We start from the raw sequence: 24708 nt of genomic DNA, 5'->3' as shown, positions 1-24708 counted from the left end.
ATTCTTTGTAGTGTAAGCTGGCTGCCTGTGTCAGAAACGTGTGTATACGCTATTGAGTTTGTTGTTAATTACTGTTGTTTTAAGTCTTCTCAAATGAACATTAAATTTTGGATGTAAATAAACAACACTGGTAAGTAATTGTAACATAGAAGGTGTGTTTCTGATAAGTAGATACTAGTAAAAAATTTTTTTTATTATTTATTAATAACAAATGGTGCTATTGAATGTTTTTTGTTTTCTTTCTAGTTCATTTAATTATTATTATTTATTTTAATTTTTATATATTTTTGTTTTCTCAACAAAACTGGCCCCTTGTCTGGGACTAAGCCCACCCCATGCTAAGCTCACAATGAGTTGTCTTGGGCCCCTGGACTTATTTCCGGTCAAATACGGTATCAGTAGCTGCTAGGAATCAAGACACTATGATTTAACCAGGGAATGTAAAAGTGGAGCTAAAATTAACCAAAGTAAAACTAGAGCCTGAATTACAGAAGAGCAGAATTAAAATATAAAATTATATAATTAAAATTGGGGTGGTTTCTAAATTGATAATACAAGTATATGTGTTATTCGTATGTGTATATATATATATATATATATATATATATATATATATATATACATATATATATATATATATATATATATATATTATATATATATTATATATAACAAATGATATGTAAGAAATATACAGAACCACATACCAGTTGGTACAACTGGTATCTGGTTCTGTATTTATTACATATCATCAATGTCCCAAACTGCGTTCATCTAACAACAAAAACATCAATACAATATTTACGGAAATACTATTCTACATTTTCCAGCTACGATACGCGAAACAAAATAGATTGCAATTAATTAATGTAAAAAATCAACAATGAGGGACATAAAACAAATCCATTCTAGTAAATAAAAGTGAAACGATCAATTATTTTTGTAAACATTATTAACAGAAATTAGGGGGAAAACAATTTCGTATTCGGCTTTCAAAAAGAAACTAAAGATTGAATTAGAAGAAAAGCTTTGTGATGAAATTAAAATGCTAGAGCAAAATGAACACAATGTTGATACTAAACAAATTGAAAATAAGAAAGAATTAATGGAATTAAGAAAAGAGAAGCTAAAAGGTCATTATATTTGCTCACGAGCTAAATGGATAGAAGAAGGTGAAAAACCTACAAAGTATTTCTGCAATATGGAATCAAGATATTATTTTAGTAAGCTAATCTCAAGAAAATAATTAGAAAACGGTACTGAAATTAAGAATCAGGATGAAATTTTAAACAACAAAGCAATGATGATATAATTGAAAAGATTTCGAATTTAATAAATTAACTGAAGAAGAAGCAAATAGATTAGAAGTAGAATTATCATATTCAGAAATATTATCATATCTTAAAACCATGAAAAATTATAAAAGCCCAGGCTCTGATGACTTTTCTGCCGAATTCTTTAAATTATCTTGGACCGATTTAGGACATTTTATAACCCGGGCTATCAACTATAGTTACTCTATTATGGAAATGTCGAATGTTCAAACATTTGGTATAATTACATGTATTCCAAAGGAAAATAAACCAAAAGAGTTTCTTAAAAATTGGAGACCTTTAACACCGTTAAATCTGCATTTACAAAATGGCATCAGGTTGCATAGCTAACAGAATAAAACAAATTCTCAATAAAATAATAGACAAAGACCAAACCGGTTTCATAAAAGGGAGGTATATCGGGGAAAATATAAGATTAATATATGACGTTATGCAATATACTGAACTGCATAATATTCCTGGACTACTACATTTGTGTACTTCTAACAGACTTTGAGAAAGCATTTGATTTGCTATCATGGTCATTCATAGATAAGGCACTTGATATTTTCAATTTTAAGCTGTCCATAAAAAACTGGATCAAAACATTTTATAACAATTCTGTTTCTAGAGTAATACAAAATGGATTTCTGTCTGAACCAATTAAGCTAGAAAGGGGATGCAGACAGGGTGACCCACTGTCTCCATACATCTTTATTATATGTGCTGAAGTCCTTGCCATTATTATTAGAAATAATCCAACTATTTAAGGTGTAAATATAGATGGCGAAGAATATTTAATATCACAATATGCGGACGATACAAGTTTCATTCTAGATGGATCCCTCGAGTCCCTGTACAGTACACTCACGGATTTAGATTATTATGAACAAATTTCAGGTCTAAAAATAAACTATTCTAAATCAAAAGCCATTTGGACAAGAATCAAAAAAATTTCTAAAGACGTTTACCACCATACTAGATGGAACTTAGACTGGAGCGCAATACAATTCAGTTTACTTGGTATAAAATTCCCAGTTAATTTAGAAAATATTACTGAACTTAATTATGCCTCAAAGCTAATAGAAATACAAAATTCCTTAAAAATTGTGGTCTGTTAGAAAATTAACAGCCTTAGGAAGAATAACAGTACTTAAAATGCTCATAATACCCAAAATAACCCATCTTTTAATTTCCGTATCCAATCCTGGAGAGATGTTGTTTAAAAAAATTAATACATTATTCTTTAAATTTATTTGGCAGAACAAGCCCAAAACATTAAAGCATGATTTAATAACTCAAGATTATAAAGAAGGGAGGCCTTAAAATGCCAAATTTAAAACATTTAAAACATTTTTTAAAATGTTCATGGATACGAAAGAAAGTTTTGTTTTATTTAACGACGCCACTGGAGCACATTGATTTTTTTATCTTATCATCGGCTATTGGACGTCAAACATATGGTCTCATGGATACGAAGACTGTTTATAAATAATTCAAAGTGGGTAAACCTATTTAAATTCTGCTACAAGTATATCAGTACATGAACTTACTATATGAAGACTATTTTATAATGATGAAAATCAAGAAAATTTCAAACAGGTTTTGGAGAGACACTACTTAGTTGGTTAATTATGCTAGAGAAAAAACATAACAAATAAACTGTAGATGATATTTTATGCACCAACATCTGGCACAAGACTGATATACATGTACTTATGTCAGCAAAGGTATATTGTTTTTATAAATGACCTATTTGATGTCCATGGTGATATTTTATCATATGAACAGATACAAAAAACGTACCATATAACCACAAATTTTATTAGTTATGTTTCATTAATAAAAGGAGTTCAATCTTACATATATAACTTAGAACATTTAACAGATGACATTTTCAGAGTACTATATAATCCCATTCTTACTTTTAAATTAAGTTTTGTTAAAAAGCAAACAGGATGAACAATTCAACTTTATTATGGTTTCAATATAAAATAGTCCATAGAATTTTAACCACTAACACATTTTTACACATGATTCGCTATGTTGATTCAAGTATGTTTAGCTTTTGTACCAGTTACCCAGAAACCATACAACATCTATTAATGTAATACGGTTGAGAATTAATTATGGGAATCAGTACATACCTGGATACTGACAAAGTCGGGAGTTAGAATCAGTTTTAATAAAAATATGATTATGTTTGGTATGATTAATGATGAAAATTATGTCTTTTTAAACTGGCTAATTATTAACTTAACATACTACGTGTATGTTACAAAATTTAAGAATAAAGCTTTAGAAATTAATGCCGTAAAAAACATGCTTAAGAAAAAATATGAAATACAAAGATTTATTCTATATAAAAGTTGTAATTACGAAACATTTAACAAAGTATGGGCTCCATGGTTTAATATTTTCGATAATAATTAAAAGGCTTGCACACAATATACTTTAGCATAAAACTGTTCACATAATTATTGTTTTACTGAATTACCTGTTTTGAGACAGTCATTAACAATAACGGTGATTTCTGCTTCCTCTTTCCTTCCGCTTTTTTTTTTTTTTAAATCCCAGGTCAGAAAAACACTGTCCGCATGTATATAAACGGTTGCTTTAATGTGTCATGTTATTTTGTAAGATGTATATGTACAGCAGTGAATCAGGGCCCCAACCCTGATACTGCTATTGTGATCTGGGGTAATAAATATTTTTAAAAAAACAACACCCAAAACCCCCAAAAGTGAAACACCCTCAGGTAAACAGGAAAGAGTGTGATATTCATACCAGTGAATAGTAAACAATTTTTTTTTCAATGAATTGATTCTTAATTAACAATTTATATACTCAAAATTATTTACAATTTTATGAATGGATTATGAATACTATTCACTACAGTAGAGGCACAGAAATGTAGCATACCTTTTGCAGATTGAATATAATAATTGGAAACAAATTCTAACAACAGGGGTCTTAAAAATCACAAAAAAATTAAATGTTTTGGCCTTGTTGATCTGGCACGTGTGAGGTCATGTGACACACACCGAATGTTAATTCATCTTCCTCCATTTTAAGTCAATTTCTACGAGTCATGTAGACCCAATATTGGTAATTTTAAGGAATAAACAAAAACGACTTAGTTAAATTAATGGTTTTAGGGGTTTGTAGAGTTTTGTATTTAGATACTTACTTGTTTGAACCCTATTGTTAATGAAAATGTTCTAGATCTGTGAAGAAAAATCTCACAAATGAACGACAAGCAGACAACAACAAATCGGATATTAATTATGTGAACCGTGCACAAGAAAACAAGGTGAACGGAGATGGAAGCATAACGCAGTTAGGGATGTTGACCACGTTTGTATATTATACCCGGTAGTTAAGAAAAATTAAATTAAATAATACAACATACTTCGTCTGGGAAGTTAATTGAATTCCGTGAAATTGACAGAACACTGAGCCTCCTAATTAAGAACATGATGTTATTTGAGAAAATGTAACTATACACATGTGAGATTTTTGTAGTACACATGTTCAATAAAAGAAATATAATTGCACAGTCACATGCAATGGTCTTTATTATTAAATAGCAGAGCTAACATTTAACCGGGTTATTTTACTTCTGCAATTGAATTAGGGTCATCAGGCTCCATTTTTACACTAAAAAACTTACTAATGATAAAGAAGGTGAATCAAATTGGACTCCAAATGAATGAACTGTTTTTTAATTATATGATATGAAACAAGATTCCATTTTGTATCATGTTTATGTCCCGAGTGAAATAATTTTCAATTGTCAAGAGGGACATAAACATGATACGAAATGGTAGCGAATTTAATATCCTATTTATTACCCATAATCGATCTTAATTTATATCACTCATCTCATTTAGTTGACATTCCTGTAACTTGTAAGGTTGTAGTGTGCCAATTGATGACGTCATCGTGTGACGTCAAAAGTGTTATGTCCCACTTGGCATTCTAGTGGGACGTATCACTTTGATATGTACCAAGATATTTTTAACCATATGGGTAATAATGTGGTTTTCTTCCATTTTAGAAATAAGAGTATACCACAAATGCATAACTGGACAAATTTAAAATACAGTGACATCAAAATATGCCAGATACACAGTTTTAATTTAACCTTCTGAGTACTGCAGGCGAGATATCTCGCCCGACGTCACGTCAGTCGATATACTGTACACTGTATACAGTGCATTCCCCAATTCATATTTCCCGCTGTTTTGCACACGACACTCACCGGAAACGGAAATATAATTAAAGAAAAAATGGTGACTTTTGTTTTGATTTTTTTCGGCAAGTATTTTCGCTTGACAACAATGGCGGCACGTCGCGGTCATATTCAGGGATCGATAGCTAATTGTGACAGCTAATTTGATAATAAATTTGATCGTTTTACCAACAACGAAAATTACCAAATATTGCAATATAAATCGTAGTTCGGGTTTTAAAAAACATTCTGGTCAGAAAACCACTGTTATCGGGAATAATGGCCATAAATACTGGACAGCTGGCCACAAATGCCCGTAAGTAAACGGAACTTTTTCGATTTTTTGCCTAATTTTAATCACCATTAGCCGATCTAAAATAATAAAAAATTACAAAAAAAAGACACGAAAATAATACTTACCGATTCATATATGAACTTTATTTCATGTATTTATAAAACATTTAAGTGAATATATGTGAGTAAAAATTATAAACTTGTACCCACTCAACGTGGTTTTTGTTAAAAATTAATCCAGTAGTCTAAAGGTTAATGCCTTTTCTGATTTAACACAGGATATTTTAAACCAGTTAAAAGATCACCTGTGTATTACATTGTAGTATTATGAACATTCCGGTTACCAGGTGGTTACCACATGCCAAGAAAGTAAAGAACTGTATTTCGTTCTCCACAAAATGTTATTAAACTAAAACTGCATGACCTAAGTTTTGATCAGTTGAGTTATTTCGAGAACTGTTGTTCAGATTACCAGGAGAAATTACCACATGTCAATGATGACCAGAACGATACATCTTTCTCCACAAAATCTTATTAAAGTAAAACTGCATGACCTAAGTTTTGATCAGTTGAGAGTTATTTAGATACCAATGCAGTGAGAACAGTGATATAAATGAATAACAAAGTATCAGTGAAGGGATTTTATAGTGATAATAATTAATGGAAACATAAATGTGCTGTAACCTACATTTATAGGTTACCAGGTCTTGTTTCAATGCCTGCATGGTGAGGATTGGTTGTATATTATGTAGTAAATGATCATTGTAAGAAACCAATGTGGTCTGAATGTTATTTAGAAAATGATGATAATTTTTTCTAGTCAAGAGATAGTTTGATTTTGCATTTTCTAAACATGCTTTCAAATGTTACTTGCTCCTATCATACTATAACGGCTTAACGGCTAACATTTTTGTAGCGAGGCAAGCTGATTTTTGCCCGAATTAAACAAAAATGCCTGAATCTGGATAACATTGTTTACACATATTAGCATATATTACCAAACAGTTATACAGGATTCCAAATATGTGAATTGTAACATAGATTACAACTTATGTAGTGAGTAGAATGATGGAAATATACTGAAGGCCAAAAGAAACTTTACCATAGTTTTAAATCACTCTGATGTAAAAACAACAAAAGATAGTCGCATGAGGTAAAATATATTGACTAGATCAATATGTCAACATTAACATAACTAAAAATGAGTGTCATTCAGCATCTGATAATGACGTCACATTTTCCCAAAGCGAGGTGGTGTACACAAATCGAGCTTTCAACTTCATGGACGACATGCAAAGCATACAGACAATCACTCAAGTCCAATAACAAGTCACATTAATAGCGTGTGTGACCACCCCTTGCCCCAATACAAGCAATAATTCTCCGACGCATAGAAAAAATCTGTCGTCTGATGAGGTCACGTGGGACGCGTTGCCATTCTTCTTGAAGGGCCTGGATCAGTTCCTGTTGGTTGGCTGGAGGGTGTGGTCGTTGTCGAACACGGCGATCCAAAACATCCCAGAGGTGTTCTATGGGAGACATGTCTGGGGAGCGTGCAGGCCATGGCAATATGTTTACGTTGTTGGCTCTAAGGAAGTTCTGTATGATTCTGGCTGTATGAGATCTGGCGTTGTCTTGCTGAAAAATGACACCACGTGGCTGCCGTTGGAGAAATGGTATTGCAGTTGGATGAAGAATGTCATCCCTGTAACGTTTGGCTGTCAAGTTTCTGTGAACGATGACCAATGGTGTCCTTTCCTGTGCACAGATACCTCCCCACACCATGACACTCCCTCCACCATATGGCACGACCTCCTGAACGCAAGAAGCCGCCACTCGTTCTCCCCTACGGTGGTACACAAGCTGTCTTCCATCAACTCTGAACAAACAGAACCGGCTTTCATCAATGAAAAGAACCCGCAGCCAATCACGTCGCTGCCAACGTCGTACAGTCCTAGCCCATGTCAATCTCAAATGACGATGTTGTGATGTCAGTAAGTGTCCTCTATATGGTCTGTAAGCCCTTATTCCATGAGTCCTGAGTCGCCTGGCCACTGTCTGTCTACTAACCCTGTGACCTAAGGCATTCATTCATTGCTGATGACGTCACTGTCAGGAAGCGATTTCGTAGATGCAAGGTACGCAAGTACCAGTCATCATGGGGCGAAGTCACCCTGGGTCTGCCTGTTCTTGGCCTGTCTGATGTCTGCCCTGTTTGTCTGTAGTGTTGCATCAAGTTTGTAACAGTAACACGGGAACAACCGAAGGTTCTGGCGATGTGGGCATGAGTGGCTCCCATCTGTATCATTACCCAGGGCTCTCTCGCGTTGTTCTGGTGTCAGTCGTGGCATTCCTATGGTGGGTTTTTTATCTGTGTGGATGTCTGACATGCCATCTAAACCGCTTTTATACCCTTATTGCACGTGCAATTGCTGTTGTTCATAGTGCACGAGTTTTTAACTTTTCTGTGTTCCACCCAAAACGTGCAGTGGGCGGGTATAATTTTCTGCATACATTATTGTTGTGTTTGGGCTATGTGTTTTGGATTGAGTTACTTTTTAAATTCCAAATTGAAAATGGTAAAGTTTCTTTTGGCCTTCAGTATATATGGTGAAATGTTTTCTGGCTAGATAATTTTGCCCAATTGTGCCCATTGTTTTTGCATGAGGGAACGGGGAGGGGGGGTTACCCCACAACCTCCCATCTCATATGCTTATGGCTCCTACGTGTATATAGTAATAAAACATAAAATAAAAAACTTTTAAATCACAAACTGTTAATTAGTACACTTACCTTGTGTGAAATCAAGACGTTCATTGGTACTATTTACTATGCAATCCACTTTTTCTTTTGTGATGTCTCCTTGCTTGACTGACAGTGAGATTGATCCAATCTTGAAACCTTCAGAAAGGTCGGACTGAGATACCTGCTGCCAGTCACTACTATCTTCTAACAGAAACAAAAGTATTTATTTTGAAAAAACAATGCAGGTTTGTATGCAATTTATGTATGTAGTGTTTGAAAACTGTTTAGCCAAGATATAGATTTTCCCATAGTCAAATAAAGTGAAACACAGTTAGGGCTAACTGCAGCTCATCAAACATTATCAGAGACCTTGGCGTTTCCTTCAAGACTTCATGTAAAAACAAATTAACAAATGTTTGACATCCAACAGCCGATGATTATGTCGTTATATAAACAAATCAAACTTTACCTTTAAACCTTTTGGTGATACATGTAAGTAAGAGATATTTTATTAATTTTGGTATGTCAGGTGGCCCATTGTATAATTTGTTGAATATGTTATGAAATACATCCAGATTCAACTTAAATGTTGGCTCCCCCATAAATTTTGGCTGGGTTTTTTTTTTTTTAATAACCTTTACATCTCGACTGAAAGTAAAAGTTGTAGCGAGACTAACGGATCGAGATTAACGGCAAGTGTTACAGTAACGGGCAAATAACCTTTGAATCATGCCCCCAGACCCCCCAAATAACTTGCGCCTTGGGCGCTCATTCAATTGAGCCCCCCCAATAATGTCCTCCATGCTACGAGCCTGTATATGATGTTTCTATTAACAAAAACATAAGCAAAAATTAGTTTTTCACATTTTAATTGTAACTTGCCACAAAGGTCACAATTAATTACTAAAACGTCTAAAGTCTGGCAAGATGATGGTCAAGGTTATCGAATCATGATCATAGGTTAAATTAATGGATCACATTTAGAAATGTATTGCATGTTGAGCAATTTACAATACTATTAAAGGAAAGGTGTAGGCTGGCTCTAATGCCAAATTAAACAAATATGGAGCCTAAAATGAAGAATGATGCAATAAAATGTTTAATATGTTAACGGGTTTAGGATTAATTGACAATATTAACACGGTTTCTATTTTACGCGCATGGATAAAATAACTACGCGAAAAGCCGCGTGCATTGGCTGTGACGTAGCACGTGAACAGCCAGCCAGTAAACAATATGTGAAACCATGTGCTTTTTGATAGATTTGTTTACATTAGCGCTTTGATCAATGGCTTACCAACCGTTTATGTTTGAGCCCGAACGTTCCGAACATGATAGTGAGTCGGACTTCGACATAGGATTATCTTCAGGCGATGAATTGGAAGAAAATGTCGAAAATATTGCGCGATTGGGAAACCGAGATTGGTGTTTGTGTGGCAACTGCAGACCAATGGACACGGTAAAAGAAAGTATCTGTTGTTTAGAAGTAGACCAAATCGGCGACAAAATGCAAACCACCAACTTGCAGTGCATTCTAGAACATTATGATTTCCCGATTATATGTTTGTATCCAGAAGTGCTCAGGACAGCCCTCGTAGCCAGAGCCGACATACGACGCGATGACTACACAGAACCAGTACCAAATAGGTATGTAGCTTACTATGGTCCGTACCACAGGGAACGCCCTTTTTCATACTATACAATTTACTACAAGTTATTTATTTCTGAACCGATTGGTTTGTAAATTTGCACACAAAAATAGTTTAAAAAAAAATGTTATTTCTAAAACGCTTTTACCTTCCTTCTTAGGTCAAACCAAACAGCAATTACTGAATTAGCCCATTTTTGTTTTAAATTCATATTTTGGTACATTTCCTTGAAAATTATTAAAATGTGGTCGATTTATGTAATCTTTTATTACTTAAAGACTAAATATGTGCTTTACATACATTTTTATATACTAATTTATTGTGAAACATCTATATTGACCGTGTAACACCGGAGCCTGGCGATCTCGCCCCGTGTCGATCTCGCCCGGGGCGACTTCGCCAGGACTTATTTTCATCGTTAGGCGAAGTTATCATACATATTAGACTTGCTAGAAGACATATATTACAACATATATTATAGTATATATCTACTGTCATTATCAGCATGTTTTTGTGCCAAAACTACAGGGTTATACCACTTATACTACTAGTTTTGTGTTGGGACACGCTGTGGCGAGATCGCCATATTTACTTCCGTGTTGCATGTCTGTTTAGCGAAGTCGCCAGTACATTATAACTCAACAATATTCAAGTTACAAGCTGTTTTATGTTTACTTCATTAAGTAAATACATGTGCAGTAGTCATGTTTTGATTTTCTTGTTGTAAAATGTAATACATTGGCAGTTTACATTTCTGACGATTTCACTTGCAAGCCGGGGCGAGATCGCCAGGATTTTCCAAAGGAGCCTGGCGATCTCGCCCCGTGTCGATTTTGTTTTTTCTTGTTTAAGTTTACAGTTTACAGTTTATTATAATAAATACACGTAAAGTACACATTTATGGTTTGTTTCATCATGTAATGTAACATTTTTAAGTTTACATTTCTTATTATTTCACTTTTTCAGGCTGTGGCGAGATCGTCAGGATTTTCTCAGTGTAGCATTTTTATGTTGGTGAAGTTGTCACACGTTACTACGCAACTATTTGTCATAAGTGCACACTTTGATGTTCAATTTGGTATAATAAATATATGAACAAGACAACATTCATTTATTGTTTTGTTTTTATTGAACAGAACAGAGTGTTTTGTGACAACATAGTTCTTTCGCCGAAGATTATGTACCCATATATACTTTGGTACGTTTTCTCTCTCGCCTGTATCGAGTAATACCCAATGCCTTTGACCCTTCTTGAGTCATTACTACAGTTGACAGCTGCACAAAGGACCATTTTCCATTCATAGAAACGCGATTTCTTGCGAACAAAGATGTAATAACAATTAACTTAATCGATGATAAGAGCTTCCATTATGTGGCCATTACGTGTTTTCCCCACATGGCTGTTTCACCTGTGACGTCACGCATGACTGTTGTAGTGTTACAAAAAGAAGAGTTCCGTTTTTTACTTTCGTACACGGTTGAGCTCGTTTTTAAATATAAATATATTTTTTTTTAATTTATATATAATTTTCCCTTATACTTTGTAAGGCTATGAATCCATTTTATATGAAGCCCTGTACGCTCCAGTACCCCTTTAAATATTTCCATTCATTGTTAAGCCCAACTATGTTTTCATGATTTCATTTTGTTTGTAAAATAGTAGCCTACCTGTGTCCATTGAGATTCCATCAAATTGTCTGTTTCTGCGATTTATTTTTTGAGTGCCAGATGATGGTCCTGAAGACTTTGATAGCTCACTTTCAAATGCCTGGCAATGATATTGTACAGAACAAAATTAAAATTAGATGTGTATATATATATATATATATATATATATATATATATATATATATATATACACACATACATGTGTATAATATATATATATATATATATATATATATATATATATATATGTTTTGTTTAATAGGTTCCATTTAAACATTTACAAATGTTTTTAAATGTGACAGCCCTAGATGTAACATATATAAATATATTTATTTTAAAACATAATTAAATACAGTAAAACTCCTTTATAAAACACCTGAGTAAAACAAATCTGGTTTTAGGCAACCTTCCTGTTTAAGGGTATACAGCTATCACTCTCCCTCCCCATCACTCCACTAAAACGAGTTAAAAAAGATTAATTTGTAGTTCCTCAAAGCAGCTGCAGACATTTAGTATCAATATGGTATCAATATGTTAATACCTTAAATGGCTCCCCATGATCTAAGTTAGAGGAGCTATTAATAACTCCACTCAATTTTATTTACATCAAGGTCTGTTTTAGAAAGCTATTTAACAAGATTACCAGTGAGGTACATGATACGCTTGTCAGGATTTTTGGTGGAAAACCATAGATATTAATGAATATGTTACAGGTATGATTCAATTCTAATTATGTGAACTTTTTGCAATGGGATGGATGAAGAGTTTGTTTTGGACCAACTACTGATGATACTGGTACCCATTGGGAAGGTGTTGTCTGATTAATGAAGTTATTGTTCTTTATTAGAAAGGGAAATTTTGTTTAGCATGGATACTCTGGTGACACATTTATATTGGCAGAGAAACAAAGGTTGGATGGTCCTGTATGCATCTTAATGCCAGATATGGTCTGGACAAGAATTTACTGTTATGTGCAGTAGACCGTGAAAAGTATGTCACAGTGACCTAGTTATAGTATGCAACACACCAAAATCCCAAGATGTTCCTACATGTGAGGTTTGATGGTCCTGTATGAAAGATACGGTCCGAACAAGAAAAGTTAACATGCATATGTACATACAGACAGACAGACAACGCCATACCATAATATGACCCATCATAAACAGGTGTATAAAAATGGACTGAAAAATATCTGGTTTACTGATGATCTGGTTTTGCGGCTTTCACTGCATTTATGTTTACCAACATCCCAATATGTACAAACATATCAAGGGTGCAAAAAGTGAGTAAAAACTCTAAATTGAGGTTATACTGTATATAGCATTAATACCAATAGCGATATAGAAACTATTATTGTTTAGTTACTATTACCGGAAGTGCTAATATAACAGAGCCCGGAAGTGTATCCGGGGGATACGGTATGGCCAAGCAGACGACAAGTCTATGTCCTCAGTATAAATAAATGCCACAATAAATTTTGAAATGAATTTGTTGAGCCAAAACATTACAGAATTGACAGCAAGGTAAATCTGGAAGTTTTATGATGGCAGTTTATGATAGAGTCGATCTATTTAACCAGGATGTTGAATCATACACTAAATGCTTATCGGCCTACTTCGAAGCTAACAAAGTGACGGATGTGTCTAAACAACGAGCTATTATGTTGAATATTATTGGACCAAAAATGTTTGCATTAATGCAAAATCTCCTGACCGTCCTACTGACAAAATGTTTGAGGAATTAATAAAGGTTATCCAAGATCACCATCACCCGAAATCCTCGGTTATCGTTCATTGATTTAAATTTAACACGTTTCCAAGACAGAGGTCAAGGAATTTATGAGTGTGTTGCTGAATTGAGACACCTCGCAGAACATTGTGAATATGGTGCTATGTTAGATGACATGCTGCATGATTGTATTGCATGTGGGGTTTCTGATGAAGGTGTCCAAAAATGTTTACTGTCCAAACCAAACCTAAATTTCAGTTGTACACTAGACATTTCTCATAGTATGGAAATGGCTGCTCACAATGTGACATGCATTCGAAATGGTATACATGGTCCTGTTTCTTCTTGACAGGAGGAAAAAGTAAATAAAGTGGGACACAAAAACAAACAAAACAATCTAGGACATAATGAAAACAATCACTGTAGGTCTAAAGAATTTGTTAGTCGCCGTGCTAAAAACGTTAGAAATCCGAACGTGAAGTGTTACAGATGTGATGGATCACATTCTTCTGATAAGTGTCATTTCAAAGATACTATTTGGAACTATTGTCATAAAAAAGCTTGTTGTTGCAAAGCTAGACAAACTACTCACACAATCAATATGGTTCAGCAAAATGATAACACTGATAGTGACAATGATTGTCCATTCCATGTGAATCCTGATGAAGAGGAATACTCATTGTATCATGTCAATGGATGTGAAAGATCATCGTCTGTACCGATCACTGTGGAAGTCTGTATGAACGGTAAACCAGTTACACTGCATGTTGAAACAGGTGCTAGTGTATCTCTGATGAGCGAGTTGTGCTATAAGAAAACGTGGTCTGAACGTGAAGCTCCTCTGTTGAGGAAATCAAAAGCCATCCTTCAGGTGAACAAATTCAGGTATCCGATGTCATAGACATTTGAATAGAATATCGGGGACAAAAGGCTGATGCATCGATTATGATCGTCAAACGTCAAGAAGCAAACCTACTTGGGAAAGACCTGCTTAAAAATATTTGTCTGAATTGGAACAAAATCAACTCCTGGACAAGCTAGTACTCTGATATATTTTTAAAGATGAACTGCGAGAAATTAAAGGGGTAGTCGAAAAAAATTATGTTGATCCAAATGTGCAACCCAAATTCTTCAAATTATGACCAGTGCCTTATGCAATGCATGCAAAAGTGGAACTCGAATTGGATAGACTCATGAAAGAAGGCATCTTTGAACCAGTTAAGTATAGTGACTGGACAACTCCAATTGTACCTGTTTTGAAAGAAGATGGAACAGTTAGGATCTGTGGTGATTACAAAGTCACCATAAATAAAGTTTCCAAACTAGACTCTTATCTAATTCCAAAGATTTAAGATCTCTATGCCACACTATCTGGAGGTAAACCTTTCACAAAAATTCATCTCAAAAGTGCCTATCTTCCACTTCCTCCTGATGAAAAGTCAAAGCAGTTTACAACCATCAATACTCACTGTGGTCTATTTTGCTACAATAGATTTCCATTTGGAATTTCTTCATCTCCAGCAATCTTTCAAAGATGTATGGATAATCTCCTTCAAGAGATTCCATGATGAAGAAGTAAGAAGTGCTATAAAATCACTTAAGTTAGGTAAATGCCCAGGTGTGGATGGTGTGCCATCAGAGTTTTTTATGAATGCATTATTTATTATACCATATCTAAGGATGCTATTTAATTCTGTTGTAAATAGTGGTACATTCCCAGATTCTTGGAATGTGGGCTTAATTATTCCATTGTTTAAGAAAGGAGATATTACAGATCCAAATAACTTTAGAGGTATTTCGTTATTAAATATTATTGGAAAATTATTTACTTCTATTTTAGAAACTAGGATTAGGACATGGCTTGAATTTAATAATATTATCCATGAAGCACAGGCAGGTTTCAGAAATGATTACTCCACAATAGATCATATATTTACATTTCAGGCATTGTGTCAAAAATATCTTAGAAAGCCTAGACATAGATTTTATGTTGCTTTTATTGATCTTCGCAAAGCTTTTGACTTGGTAGATAGGAAAAAGTTACTGTATGTGTTGCATATGAGGGGTATTCAAGGTAAAATGTTTAACATTTTAAAAGATATGTATGAAAAAGTAAAGGCTTGTGTTAGAGTAAAGAATGTTAGGACATATCCCTTTACAACATCTAGTGGTGTCCGTCAAGGGTGTATGTTAAGCCCAGTTTTGTTTATAATTTTTATTAATGAATTTATAAATGAGATGAGTAATAGTAATCTTACAGGAATTTTTGTGAATGAAAATATTAATGATATATTAATGCTTCTCTTTGCTGATGATGGTGTACTTATTGATGATACAGTAATAGGTTTGCAAAAAAAGCTTGATGTATTAAATAAGATTTGTGTAAAATGGGGATTAGAAGTTAATGTTGATAAATCTAATATAATTGTATTTAGAAATGGTGGGTACTTAAGACATAATGAGAAGTGGTTTTATAAGGGCAGTCAATTAATAACTGTGTCATATTATAAGTATCTTGGTATAATATTCTCTTCTCGTTTGAAATGGTCTAAGGCTTGCGAGACTTTATCTATTCAAGCGAGAAAAGCCTGTTTTCCTATTTTTACTTTATTCAAGAAATACCCTACATTATCATATAGTATTGTCCAGAATATATTTGATACTAAAATAGCTCCTATTTTATTATATGGCTCTGAAATATGGGATTTACTTACCGAGAATCTATTGAAAAAGTACAAAGTAATTTTTTTTAAAGGTTTTTAGGAGTTTCAAAGAGTGTAAAAAAGTGTAGCATAAAGTAACAGTGAATAAGAGACTAGATGAAAGGTCATATGAAGTAGAAACCTCAGATGGTGTCTATCGTAGAAACAGAGTCCACTTGAGAAAAACACCAGAGAAACCACCAGTTGTGATTAGTTCGAAAACTGATGTTTGTGAACAATCATTAACACCAGGGCACGTGAACAATGATTCTGCGAAAGAAAGTCCATCTACACTTAAGATGTCTGTTGATAATTCTGTGAAAATTCCAAGGAGTACACTGTAAAATCGCTTATGAGATCAAACATGCAGATGCCAGTGAAAACTCGTTCTGGGAGAGTAGAATTCCAGTTTATCTCAAGCACTATCAATGTAAATATTAAGTGTTATAGTTCAAGGTGTGGCTCTTGGACATTAAAGTAAAAATTAATAGGTGACAAATAAGTAGGATGGACAACGAACATTTAAGTTTTAAAGGTTAAGAGCATGCAGGTAGTTCACTGTTGTATAAATTTTAATTCAGTAATGGTAGATATTAAACAAGGTTAAGTCTTTCGAAGACAAGGTGATGAATATCTAACATAAGACAAGAGTCAGCTTTTCTTTTTCATTTCTTTATTAAAAAAAGAACGATATTACAATAATGACTGGTCCCTATAATAGATGCATGATGTACAATGTATGGTCCCTGTGATCCGGGTCTCTATAAAGTTGTGGCGTACAATAAAGCTACGAGGCAGTAGTTATTAATCTAATGTTGTTATTTAGATCTGTTCATAGACAACATATATTGAAATAGTCTGCAGTATAAAAGCCACAGTGACTATAATTTTCTAAATGAGTTTGCTGAGCCAGAACATCACAAATATATCATGAGATAATATAATCTTTTATAGCTAAGGTTATTATAATCTGTAAAAAATACTGCTTGTATGATTTGAACACACCCCACAAATTGATATTAAGCAGATTAGCTCATCTATTACATGTATATACTTGACCTTCTGACTACTGCAGGCAAAACATCTCGCCTGATGTCACTACATTCAACATGCTGTACACGGCACTCAACGGAAATATATTTTAACAATAGAAAACAGTTTAGTTTAGAGCTTGGCTGCTTTAGTTTTTTGTTTTTCAATGGAAAATACCATGGTTTTCGGTAAGTATTTTTGATTGACAACAATGGTGGCACGTCACGGCCATTTTCAGGGATCGATAGCTGATTGTGACATCTAATTTGATAATAAATTTGATCATTTTACCATCAACCGAAATCACCAAATATTGGGATATAAATCGGAGTTTGTTTTTAAAAAAAATTAAGGTAAAAAGCCAGTTATTCGGAATAATGGACATAAATACTGGACAGTTGGCCACAAATGCCCATAAGTAAACACAACTTTTTCGATTTTTTGCCCAATTTTAATCAGCAAGTTAATGCTAAAATATCATGAAAATTAGAAGAAAAAAACCCCAAAAATAATACTTACCAATTCAAATATGAACTTTATTTAATGTATTAATAAAACATTTAAAGTAAAAATTATAAACTTGTGTACCATGGTTTTTGTCAAAATTTAATCCATTACGCAGTCTAAAGGTTAATGAGGAAACATTTAGAATTCAGACCTTGTCTTTTAAGGTGCGCAAGTGCGATCACGCTCGTACAGTGCACATAAAATCAATCTGGCAAGTGTGAAAAATAACGCATGTTACACTTAACAAACAGCGCACGTAACATAATTTTGTATATTGTTTGCCACCATTTACCTCATGTAGCTTATAGAAATTTAAGACCCGTTTAATAATACTAAGAAAATAAAGAATGACGTGAATGGTAGTGTTCATGCACGCTTTTAATATATGGCTGTTACTTATCTTTGCTACACAAATTGAAAAACACAGGTTTAATAGACATCTCCGATCAAAACTCCTTTACATATTTAATTTATTATTAATTAAAAACAGTCCACTTTTGTAAGGTAATAGATCACAACGTCTGATAAGGCTAATATAACTCATTTATACTGTTCATAGGGTTATGGGAAAAAAGGAACTAAATTAAATAGTGGCTTCTGTAGCCTACATAAATGAACTCGTTACGAAAATCAGCAAAGTCGATAATATTGTCTCGATTAGTTCATAACTGTCAGCCTACAAAGCTTACCTGAGGTCCCGAAAATCGCAAGCGTGTAACTTTCTACTTTCTTTAAAAAAGAAATGAAATTTAGATGAAGACAAATCGAAAGTAGATGGAATACTAAAAAGAAGGAAAAGGAATGGTAATAGGTATGTAGGAATAGGCCTACATCTCGCTTCCAAATTTGTTAAAAAAAATTACATCTATTTTTTTAATTTTTAATTTAATAAAACTTCATTTAAATATTTTATTTCAACTGGAGGTTAATGAATGTACATCTGTTATTTATATATATATATATACTACTCAAAAGAATTTAAGGGTCAAAAATTTATAACCAAATAAGTTTCAGAATGTATTAGATTGATGATGTAAACTACACCAAAATTTTAATTTATTGTTCCATATTTACAAAAAACCCACAAATAAACGTCACTGTATACAAGAAAGTCACATGACATGCTGTCAAAGTTGAAGGTTGTCAAACATGGATTTTACACATTAGAACATTTGTTTAATAGTGTGTGAATCCACCCCTGGCGCGAATACACTCGACACATCGTTGCCTCATGCTGTTGATCAGACGTCTGAAGAACTCTTGGGGAATGGCCTGCCACTCTGCCATAAGAAGTTGACCCAGATCATGAAGGTTGGCCGGAGGGGCATGGTTATCCCGAACTCTCCTGCCTAATTCGTTCCAGGCGTGCTCTATTGGGGCCAAGTCAGGCAAATATGCTGGCCAATCCATCCTGGCGATACCTTGTTGTCTGAGAAAGTCCGTTACCACCCTGGCGCGGTGGGGTCTGGCATTGTCATCCTGCAGAACTGCCCCGCCGCCAATCTGCTGAAGGCCTGGGAGAACCAACGGCTGGATAATCTCATTCAGATAGCGGATTCCATTCAGATTGCCATCCACCACATAGAGGGGGGTCCTGTGGTGGATAGAGATGCCGCCCCACACCATGACGCTGCCACCACCGAACCGGTGACGTTGTCTAACGTTAACGTCAGCGAAGCGCTCCCGAGGACCGTCGTTGAACTGGAGACTAAACCTGGACTCATCAGTGAACATCACTCGAACCCCACTGAACACGTTGCCACTGCAGATGAAGCGTGCACCAGTGACGTCTGGCCATTCTGTGACGTGGTAGGAGTGGTGGTCGAACGGCCTGGCGACGGCAGCGTAGATTATTGGCTCTCAAACGATTGCGTATGGTTTGATCAGACACTCGAGTTCCAGTCGCAGTCCGCAGATTGTCACGTAATCGGCGTGCAGTGGTTGTGCGTTGACGTAGAGCCATATTGGTGATGTAGCGGTCCTCTCTATTTGTAGTGCTTCGGGGTCTTCCCGAACGTGGACGATTTCGAACAGAATTCGTTGCTTGGTACCGTTGCCACAGTCGGCCAACGACACTCTGACTGACACCAAGTCTCAGAGCAACATTTCTTTGCATATTGCCATCCTGAAGCCAAGCAATAGCCCTTCCTCGATCTTCGATAGTCAGTTGAAGTCGTACCATTGTCGAATTTGGAGTGTGCACCGTACACGAACGCAAGATCCAATTATACGGAAATTCAGCATTGGGAACATGGAACACACGTGCAAAGCGTGCAAATGAAGCGCTTTGTGAAAAAGCAAGTTATGGGCACTTAGCAGACCTTTCACTTTCGCCCTAATTTATGTGCAAATGTAAGCATGTTTTTGCCATTAGAACTAGTCAACAGTGTCAATGACAGTGGATTTTAATTCATTTATGGGTTGCTTAGACCCACTTTCGTCAAAATGGAACAATACCATGCGTGACATTATGGTCTAGCTAATATAATTGACATTCAGAAAATAATGTCGAAAATATCGTCTGACCCTTAAATTCTTTTGATTAGTATATATATATGTACAAAATATAGTAACAGTAATCAATGATCATAACCGACTATTTAATTTTCGTTTGTTTCAATGTGTTTGTTAGAAAGTCACAGACCGTGTGACTGGAACATGATTTGATATGCAGTACTCTGTAGCATATTGACCAATCAGAGCTATCGGGGTCAGATTATTTTTGTTCTTGGAACTCTGGCTGCACGCACACGCTGATCTACTTGACAAGTTGTTACGCATTTATGATAGTGTCTAAAATTATGTGTTTTTGTTTTTTTAGATTATCTTTATTATGGCACCCACGTTTGGAATAAAATCCTTTGTAATAACAGTTTTTGTCGGAGTTTGTATATTTTTTATTAAGGACATTGGGAACGTTCTAGATCATAACATAATGCTGACTTAACACAGATGTCAGAGACATTCGTAACTGGTAGTGGTATGTCAAACGACGTGTTACAAAATGTTGAGGTAGGGAGACTGGTTGCGTAATTGTTTAATTAAAAATATCACCTGAATATCAATTCAGTAACCAACACTATCAACTGAACTAATTGTAGGCCTAAGTTTAACGAGTTTAAAAAAAATAATATGAGGGATCTAATTCAGTCGGTATAGTGCACACCCGAGATGTTGGGTCGTAGTTCTAATTGAACCACCACTACAGAACTAGTGGGGTTTTCCCATTCTAACTATCCTAATCATGTTCGTTGTACATACCTGTAATAATGAAATTCAAGACCAATTAATTCCTACATGTTTAGCTGCATGTTCATCAAACCATCTAACATTGAAAAGGTATCTATAATTGTGTGTATCAAATTATTTGAATAGTACATATTGTAATTAAAAAATCAAATTGTGGGCATCAGTGCATGTCATAATTATATTTCAAAATGCTCCTGAAATTTTGGAATAACTCCATTCCTGAAAGGGAAAAGAAGTCGGACTACACTACTGAACCACACAACCTAAAATTGGAACACATTATTGGTTTATTGGTTCTTTTTTTGCAACATATGTCTTTACATTTACATTTACCAGTTAGTTCATAAATTACCGTATTTTCCCATGTATTATGTGCACCTTTTTTTAAATAGAAAATACAGGTTAAAAATGGGGGTGCACACTATACACAATAGAAAACACTATCTTTTAAAAATGTACAGTGATCACCTATAAAAAATAGCTGATCAGTAGTTTACGGTACTTTACAGGTTATTGACAGCGTTCATTACAATGAAACACCAAAACCCTCTTAAAAATCGCTTTTCACTTGTGATCGTTGTAATAAATGCAAAATAAATCTATAAAAGTATCCATACCTTGCCAAAAAGTGCACATAAATGACAAAACTGGACTGTAAATAGTTTTAATTTCCATGAGATTTAATTCAGCTATTTCCATCAAACCGGAAATATGCCACACTACTATAAATTTAAAAATCTCGCGTATTCATGTTAGCCACGAGAACCAAATGTAATATGCTATATTTTTGTTTCCATTTATTTATTAGTCATTTACAGTGTATGGGTATATAATTTTGTTTTGGTTTATGCATGTGTCAGTCTTTGACAAGTACGCAAGTACTAGCCTATGTTTAATGTGACATGTACCCATGATGTAGGTCTATGTACTCAGTACCTAACTTAAGTTTTGTTTCTTGAATATACCGCTGCTTTCGCTTTTTGTTAATTTTGGTGACGGGGGGAAAACGGAACATCTTGTATTCACTGTCGATTTTGTGGTTTAAAAAAACGGTGCGCATCATATATTGTGGTTCATGTTTTTTTTCTTGGAATAAATGTTCAAAGTGGGGTATGCGCATTATACACCAGTGTGCATAATACATGGGAAAATATGGTAATAATGCCTGGTTTTCACTTGCCTTAGCATTTTGATGAATGCGATTTTTCACTCGCCTAAGCGTTTTGAGGTGTGCAATTTTTCACTCGCCATGGTTTTTCAAAAGCCAAGAGTTGAAGGACTGAGAATTATTTTTTATATAAAGTTTAGTGCATGTCCTGTAACAGAATTATACTACACTTATTAACTACATAAAATAATAACTGCAATAAATGTACTGACTTTTTGGTTATATTTTTAATGGGGGAGGGAGTTTATTGGTTTATGGGGGGAGCAGAATTTAGTGTCATGATATACCAGCATTTGTATAGTCTTTTTACACCTGCTAATATTTTATGCTTACCAACATGTCCTGATTTACCAAGTAGTAAAATCTTAAAATATATTGTTGAATGTAAAGCAGTGTTCTCATTATGTGATTAGTCGCACAGACTTGTCGCATGTAATTTATCATAGTGACTCGAATCGTGTGTGTGGGAAGATGTTACGTCATAAGATTTGATGACGTCAAACAAAACTCATCAGTTTAAAACAAAATTGTGAAAAATGTAAGTGCCTACAAATTTCAACTAAAATGTTGACAATTTACTTATGGCATTATGTAACAAAACAATTATTGACCACATCTGGACAAATGAAATCCAGACATTTTGACATGTTTATAAGCAAATGAAAAAACACAGAAATGTCAAAACTAAATGGTTGTACAATAATGTGATTTGATTTGCTGAGAGCTTACGATTTGTTATGAGAAATAGAGCAAGTTCTAATCAGTATGATTCCCACATGACTTGTCATACAAGAGTAAAAGTCGTTGCGATTTAGGTGTTTTCACAGTACGATTCGATCGCATGCGACAAGTCGGTACAACTAATTGCATAATGAAAACAACCCTTAAACAACATGAAACATCAAAGGAAATTGATTTACAAGTAATACAAATCAGAAAATAAACAAATAAATGAAAGTGTATATTCACCTTTACTGTTGCATGATCTTTATCATAGACCACAATTTTGACATCTTTGAGAAGTGATTTTGGATTTCTTGTTTCCAAATTCATTAATAGAATCGTGCATGCATTTGGCCACAATGTCTCGAGGGTAGCCCAGATTTCCTGTTCCCATTGCAGGGAAAGCAATGCTTCTGTATTTTGCCCTGGATGCTTCTTTCATGCAGTCAAAAATCAAGTCAGAAAGTAACTGAAAACAGAAAACATGCAGACAATAAATAAGTTAACAAAATTGCTAGTTGTGCTCGACCAAGTGCTGAAATAGCCACATGTTACACACTAAATAACTGTACTGATCATTAAAAAATATGATAAAGTGCCATTAAACAAATATTTTGTTTACAAAATCTAGACATTGTAATAAAAAAAAAAAAAAAAATCAAAAACTTACGAAAAAAAAGGAATTACAGTGCCAGTTGTATCATATAACTGTTGACATATTTGTGTGCAAATGACTGTGATGTTCAATGATTCATGGTGAATTTGTTTGCATAAGATTTTAGCTAAATGTAAAAAACTTTAATATAAAATGTTGATGCTGTATTGCACAAATCTTTCCACTTCCAAATGACCAGAAACATAATGCTAAATGACTGTTGCAGGCTGCAAAATGACCGGGTTCGCATTGCAAAAAGCGATGCAAAATCTTGCGATTGCGATGCAATATTGTAACAATGACTAGCAGTTTGCGATGCATGTTTTTGTAACCAAATTGATCTTTGAATTGAGATCGCGGGAGAAGAACGCACTTAGGGTGGTCGATTTTCCGTGATTGCAGCCAAGGTAACTGATTCGCCAATGATAAACATTTTAAAAATTTATCTCAGTGTACAACCTTCTTGCGTGTGTTAGTATTTCAAATAGAAAATACTGTCAGAATACGCGGATGATGTTTGACATTTTAACAAGAACAGTGACGTAACGTACTAGTTGCTACGTCATCGTGGTAACCTAATTTGTAAGCAGCTATGACCTTGTACACTGAACTTGTAGCCTGCCATGCACGCAAATATATTATGTTCACAAATTAAATATACCGCGAAAATTGCGAACATGCTGATAGCTCCGCGAATTTAATTACACGTTAACTTATTTCCGATTTAGCTTTGAATAATGCCTATAGATACAAAACACATAGCGCATCACATGCACTTTATTTTTTATCTTCATATTACCTGCCACGTGGTTTTATACTACAAGTGACACTCGGTGCTATTCATGATCTGCGTTCAGCAATAGCCAGTAGTCAAAATGTCTGATCATTATTTTGAACGGTTGTCGAAGTGGACATTCGGTTTAACTTGTTGCATAAAAAACAGTCTGGCATCAACATTAGCGTGGTTTTATACTACAAACGGCTGATCTTTATATTACCTGCCACTGAACTCACGTCTGGTATCTCGTGACTACGAGATTT

At 34.5% G+C, this 24708-nt stretch overlaps 2 protein-coding genes across 2 annotated transcripts in view; one reads left to right on the top strand and one right to left on the bottom strand.

Moving 5' to 3' along the window:
- LOC121383506 (protein mono-ADP-ribosyltransferase PARP14-like) overlaps nt 1-23473 on the bottom strand; it is a 41820-nt gene extending 18347 nt beyond the window's left edge. Inside the window, exons 1-3 of the mRNA XM_041513578.1 lie at nt 23259-23473; nt 11904-12003; nt 8635-8790 (exon numbers count right to left, since the gene is read on the bottom strand). Of these exons, the coding sequence (XP_041369512.1) occupies nt 8635-8790; nt 11904-12003; nt 23259-23342 (340 nt within the window). The 5' untranslated portion in view covers nt 23343-23473. The remainder of the gene's footprint in view (nt 1-8634; nt 8791-11903; nt 12004-23258) is intronic.
- On the top strand, nt 9612-11336 carry LOC121382857. Its single transcript, XM_041512484.1, has 2 exons — nt 9612-10233; nt 11202-11336. The coding sequence occupies exons 1-2, from the start codon at nt 9875-9877 to the stop codon at nt 11251-11253; spliced, it is 411 nt and encodes a 136-aa protein (XP_041368418.1). The 5' UTR covers nt 9612-9874; the 3' UTR covers nt 11254-11336.
- Nucleotides 23474-24708: the final 1235 nt, after the last annotated feature.

Source organism: Gigantopelta aegis, chromosome 10, assembly GCF_016097555.1.
Source record: "Gigantopelta aegis isolate Gae_Host chromosome 10, Gae_host_genome, whole genome shotgun sequence".
Lineage (NCBI taxonomy): Eukaryota > Metazoa > Mollusca > Gastropoda > Neomphalida > Peltospiridae > Gigantopelta > Gigantopelta aegis.
This window is presented reverse-complemented; position numbering and strand designations above follow the sequence as displayed.